Source organism: Ailuropoda melanoleuca, chromosome 2, assembly GCF_002007445.2.
Source record: "Ailuropoda melanoleuca isolate Jingjing chromosome 2, ASM200744v2, whole genome shotgun sequence".
Classification (NCBI taxonomy): Eukaryota; Metazoa; Chordata; class Mammalia; order Carnivora; family Ursidae; genus Ailuropoda; species Ailuropoda melanoleuca.
Window position 1 is genome coordinate 139,136,094 of NC_048219.1, and position 6,110 is coordinate 139,142,203.

At 39.5% G+C, this 6,110-nt stretch overlaps 1 protein-coding gene across 1 annotated transcript in view; it reads left to right on the plus strand.

Moving 5' to 3' along the window:
• The window catches only part of MYO3B (myosin IIIB), a 368,137-nt gene that overhangs the window by 110,114 nt on the left and 251,913 nt on the right, over positions 1-6,110 (plus strand). Inside the window, exon 8 of the mRNA XM_034642243.1 lies at positions 849-914. Coding sequence (XP_034498134.1) covers positions 849-914 — 66 coding nt within the window. The remainder of the gene's footprint in view (positions 1-848; positions 915-6,110) is intronic.

Genomic DNA, 6,110 nt, shown 5'->3' on the forward strand with positions numbered 1-6,110 from the left:
AAAATCTTTAAAAAAAAAAAAAAAAAAAAAGAAATATAACTTTCTCTATTTGCTGAACTTGATTTGCCCAGAAGCCCCTACTTCCATTCATGGCTCGGAAAAAAGCTCTTACCAATTAAAGGTAATGTCAGTTCTGTTTTAAAATGTAATCTCTTTGGTAAGTATTCTGCCAAGTGCAGATGTCTTACCTTCCCTTTATCCTGCCTTCTCACTAGGAAGTGGTCTGGTTACCAGAGTCTTTCTGTAGCTCTCTAGTTCTCTTGGAGCTCCACTACTTAGTTCTGTTAGATGTCTGTCACCATCTCTCCCCAGGGACCCCATGGGGTCTTAGCTGTTTTGCTTTCTTCAGTGCCTAGTACAGAAGTTGACATATAGGAAATGGTTAAAAATTTGACTGATGAATTTATGAGTGTACTTTAAATGTATCACATAATTAATTCACGTGGTAGCATAATGATCTGAAAATCCTTGTAAAATTTCTCTAAAGCCCCTAGCACTAAGTTTATAGCTTTTTTATGGTATTAATAATACTTAGCTCTCAGTCATAGTGGTTGTGTGCTTGCCTTGTCCCTGCTCCTTGAGGAATGGTCCTGATCTGTGTAACTCTCACAGCTCCTGCAAAAACCATGGACATAGTAGGCCTTTAATCAATGAAAATGAAGGACTAAATGAGTGGGGCTGGCACTTTGTATTTTACCACTAATGAGTGACTCCCACCCGGGAAGAAACAAAATGGATTTATCAGAGCTATTTAGAACAATATCAGTAAAGACAAGTTGATATTTTGCCTTTAACTAAACACTTTTTTTTTTTTTTTTGGTAAGAAAAAAATTGCTTTTGTTTTTCAGAAATCCTCCACCTACTTTACTTCATCCGGAAAAATGGTGTGAGGAATTCAATCACTTTATTTCACAGTGAGTATTTCTTCCACTAAAAAAATTGCTTATGCAGCAGGGCCTTGAACAGTGATTGGAAATCCAAGCTGTGGAATTTACTTGGCTCTAGAGGTTGTTATGCCTTTTAGCATATTATGACACAGAATTTGTTCCAGTAAATGATAGAAGATGCCTCTGAAGGATTTGAAAAATAAGGAGTTCCGTTTGACTTTTGACGATACTCAGACTTCCTGATCATATGGGTCACATTTATCTGAGAATCTACTCACATTTATCTAATCTACTTGTCCTGGGGCAAATATTGCCAGTGGCCTTTTTAATAAGGGAGGAGACTCAACATCTGAAACTGTGATGCCCACACTAGGCCCAGGGAAGAGACAGAGGGTGGCAGCCTTCAACAGGAGTCTTATAGCTTGGAAGTTGGGCTTTGCCCTAGGATCTGTGGGGAGGGAGCACAGCTCCAGTTCCCAAGATGATTGAGGGGGCACAGTAGGATCTCAGGCCTGAGGCACCAAGGTGAACAGTCCCAGCCAGGGCTCAGGGCAGGAAGAACAAGATGAAAACCCAAGTTTTCATCCAATGGGAGCTATGTTATCAGGAGCTAGGCAAGAAAGAATGGAACTAAGACAGGAGCAGAACCAACAGTAACACCAACAGGATGGTGACCCAGTTCTGGGAATATGAACTTTTGGCCTGGCCCCTGGTCTGATAGAGAACAACACTGGTCCCAAATCTGGGGAAGATGCTCAGTATGCTGGAGGGGACTGTGTGACCCCAAGCTAGGGGCCTGATGAACTGTGGGGCAGAAATGCAGACCAGGCATTACAAGGCATATCCAGGTACAGGGACTAGGAGGAGGTGTGCTCAGTCTAGTAGATCAAACGAGGAGTTCAGAAGTCATGGGAGGAGAAAAGAAGTGCCCAAAATAGCTAATAAATAGTACATAGGGAAGGGCCAACACAAATTTTTCTATCTTATGCCTATGTGCAGACTTAGCTTCCACAAAAAGGCAGGGCAATGAAAGAAACTGGGTCCCTTGATCATCTTCCTTACTCAGTCATCATACAGATCAGTAATTCCTTATCCACAATTCTAGAATCCAAAGAGCTCTGAGAAATGAAAGTTTTTTGTACTCGACTCACTTAGCTACAGGCCTTGGCCTTATGTGAACTGATTTGGTGGCAACACAGGACCTAAACTGAAGTGAAGCTATTTATAGTCATTATTTATCTCAGTGTGAATATTCATGTGAATTGCTGCAGATATATTAATGTGTTTGATTACAGTGTGCTGCCCCAGATCCTGCTGGGAAATGTTACATAACATACAGTAAGTGCACTGGTTTGCTTTTATAAAAATTTGATAAAATTCTGAATTCCAAAACACATTTGACCCCAAGGTTAGTAGAAAGACCTGTAAACCTGTATTTAATTTTTGTTTAAAGTGCATCATAGTTCAAGGTCCCTGAAATTGTTTGCTTGTCCAGCCCCTCCTGGATTTGTTCCATCTTCCTCAGGAGACAAGAGTGGTAAATACTCTGAGAACTCCACTAAGCAAGGCTATATTGGAATGTGACCATGAAGTTCAAGGCCAGGGCATTTCCTCACCCCTCCAGTTCCCACTCTGTTGTTTCTGCAAAGCCTGCAGAATGCAGAAGCAGCCACAACTCAAGGTGGCAATGTCAGGCAATGGTGAGAGGAACAACAGATAGAGCAAAAGGGATGATGCTCACATAGGAGCAGAGGAAGAGGCACTTCCAGGGATTTAGGAACCAAAGGGGGGGGTGGAGGCAACTGGAGAACTAAAGACACCCTGGTGGCAGGGAACTCACCCCAGGGAGAGAAGTCCAGGGGCTATGGGTTCCAGTGATTTTGCTAGCAAAGGCTGGATTTAAAGAGTTTTCCTTTTCATTCCATTGCAGCATATAGATTCCCTTGATTGACCTTCTTGAGGCTGTCGGCCTAGAAAAGTCCATTACATATTCACAAATATCCCTTCCTATACCAAGCTCTTGTGATGCTTCTAAAATGTGACTTGACTCACCAAATTTTATTTTCTATATATATTTTCAAGAGTGTATTTGTGTTCTTAAACCAAGCACAGTATTGCTTAGATGGATTTGGGAATAAAGGTACATACTTGAATTGATGATAGGGTTGGGACTCTCAGGGTTAAACAATGTGGAAATCCCTCTCTACTATTGATTTTTCTTTATGTCAGGATCCTATTATATGCCCATTTAAATCTGCTTATGTTTTCCCCAACACTGAGAACTCCAGATGCACTCATTCTGATTTGCTTTAGACTTAGTGAGTCTTGGTAATAGAATGGAAGACAGAACACCAAAAACAATGCCTTTAGTATGCATACTATCAGGGGCAAAGCAAAAGCATCTTGTTGAAATGGCAGGAGAGGGGGAGTCTGCAAAGGTTCTTATGAACAAATGAAGGTAAATAGGAATCAAATGATTGTGTGCTCTCTACTAATTTAAGATATGGAAGAATGTCATCAATCTTCTGTTTATTTAATAAGCTGTCCTTAATGGTTTTATTAGTGAAAATATTCTTTATTATAGTTGTTCATAGATTCTTTCCTGACTTTAGCTCCCAATCCTGCTTTCCCCATATCATCTTAGATTCCTCAACTGTGAGTTTCTTTTTTTACAGGATTTTTAGGAATATGAGTCTCAAGATTAGGGACTAGTTATTGTATTTTATATCTTTAGGTAGAAACCTGACCACTGTTCCCAAATAATAACCTTTGGTTTCATAGATGAGCCTGCATACCCTAGGCTGCCATTACTCAGCCAACCAAATGAAATTTGACTTTACTATTTCATTCTGTTTATTCAAATCTCTAATGAAATACAAACAATGGCACTCACTGGGTTAGAAATGCCTATTTAAAGAGAGAGCCTTGGTTTGTTTTTATACTTATCTTGCTCCTGTTGGGAGGAAACTGGGAGAAGGATAGAGGATTAAGGCCTTCAGATTATAAAGTTTTCATTATTGGTGGGACTGGGATGGGGACGATAATTTTCTGGTAATTTCAGGAAAGGTGTTTTTAGCTTAATTATTCAGATAATTGCTTCAATTCCCATTGTAGACTGAATAACAGTGCATTGTATTAAGGTAAATAAACTGATTCTCTCTGAAGAATAAACAGGACTGGAAATTCTTCAGCAACTTTAAAACTTTTAATACCCTATCCCCATGTGACTGCTAAACCATAGCAGAGGTGATTCAATAATTTTGATCTTTTTTGGTCCATGTTGGTCACCACTTACCAATGACCCGTATGACTTCTCATTGATTGCTGCAGTGGTCCAAAGGGATTGACCTGGGTGTAGCCTACTGATTATAGCTGTGTAGACAGGGGACAGGGGTGTGTGTGTGTGTGTGTGTGTGTGTGTGTGTATGAGAGAGAGAGAGAGAGAGAGGAATGTGTGTGTATGTGTGTGTGTGTGTGTGTGTGAATGAGAGAGGGAATGAATATGAATGTACATGAGGTGGGGGGTGGGGACATGAGTGCCAGGAGGTGGCTTGGTATGTTTTTCAGGTTTCCAGACTTCTTAATTTGGAGACACTAGGAGAAATTTTTAAGAAGGTCTGAAATCTTATTAGTAAACATGTTTTGTGGTTTAAAAAAAACAAAAGAAAAGAAACATCAGTTTGGTTCTGAACCTTTGGCCGTTAGTAATAATTGACTCATTTATATGTGTTAGTTATGCATTTGTCAAAGCATGACTCCTGACAGCTTAGTTATGATAAATTAAACATGATGCTCACATAAATTCTGCACTGCTTTTTATCCATGTGCTAGGACCCTTCCTGGTGTTTTTTTGTCACCTCTGTAACATGTAGTTGGATTTGTAGAGATTTCTTTATCAGCCCTTTCCCTTATGGCTAAAGCTATTTGCATAACAAGTTTATCTGGTTCAAGTTTCAGCCAGACTTCTCGTCCGGAGGCTCCATTCAGAAGTAGCCTTTTGACAAGATGACAGTAATTTTCCTTTACCAGCTTCACCTTCATCCTAAAGGATGTCACTTTTTTTTTTTCAATTCAAACTAATTTCAGGTCTTTCGACTAAATAATAATACTTGCCCAGCAATTGTCTAAAAGGTATCTGTGAACTATGCTTTTTCGTTTTGCTTCTAAAACTTTTGGGGTTTTTTTAGGAGTTAGTTTTAGGACTTTATCCTCAATGGCTCTTGAGCTGATCAGAGAGACAGTAAAGAAGGATTTCTCTTAGGCAAGGGCAAATCTACCAGGAGCACAATGGCTGCTCAGCATAGGATTTAGTGATGACTCACACTATGTGGTCTCCCACACACACTGCTGTCTTGGGCTGGCTGGCTTGAGCGGCTAAGCATGCATGTGTATCTGTTTCCCAAGGTGAGCTTTGCGGCTGAGCCTTGCCATTTAGTCGTGTAATGAAGAGGCGGCCTTTTCTATCCCTCCAAATGACATTCAAATGGCTACAAGCAGTTGTACTGCATGTTAACAAGGTGAGATCACTCTGAGCTACAAAACCGCTAAAACTAATGGGCATTTGCATAAATTTGTTCCTTAAAAATGGAAACTCAGAGCTGGAACATTTGCTCTTCCCTAGGCCTGAATGTTTATAAAGGTGATCATTTATTTTGGGGCGGTTGCTTCCTTCACATTGATTGTATTTCCTTCGAGGCAATCACTCTTAGCTCTTCTCCATCCACCATTTTATTTCAAGTCAGCTTTATTCTACATGGTTTTTATTATCCATGAACAACACACTTGGAATGATAAATATCTTAACTCAGTGATTAAGCTTCACAAATATTTTTGGCTTTTTAAGTCTTGTTAGATTCTCAGGTGGCCATGCAAAGGGTTAATACTTCCTGGAGTGGAAGGATACAATAACCTTTATTTACATTACTTCACAAATTGGTAATTTTAATTAAAATGAGCAGTGGTATCTCCAGTGACAGACTCTCTCCATTTTAGATTTATTTAGCCAATGATTAGCTATTATGGCTTCTTCAATTAATTAGCATCTCTCGAGCTGCAGGGAATTAGTGAATTAATAAAAACTCCTGAAGAAGCACAAAATTTAAAAAAATTCTAATTTAACCCCCCCCAAATTCTCCTCTCTCTTGTTAACGTACATTGATCAATATACTTATAAATGTAACCCAACTTCTTTCTCATCTTGAAAAATTGGGATTTTTTTTTCCC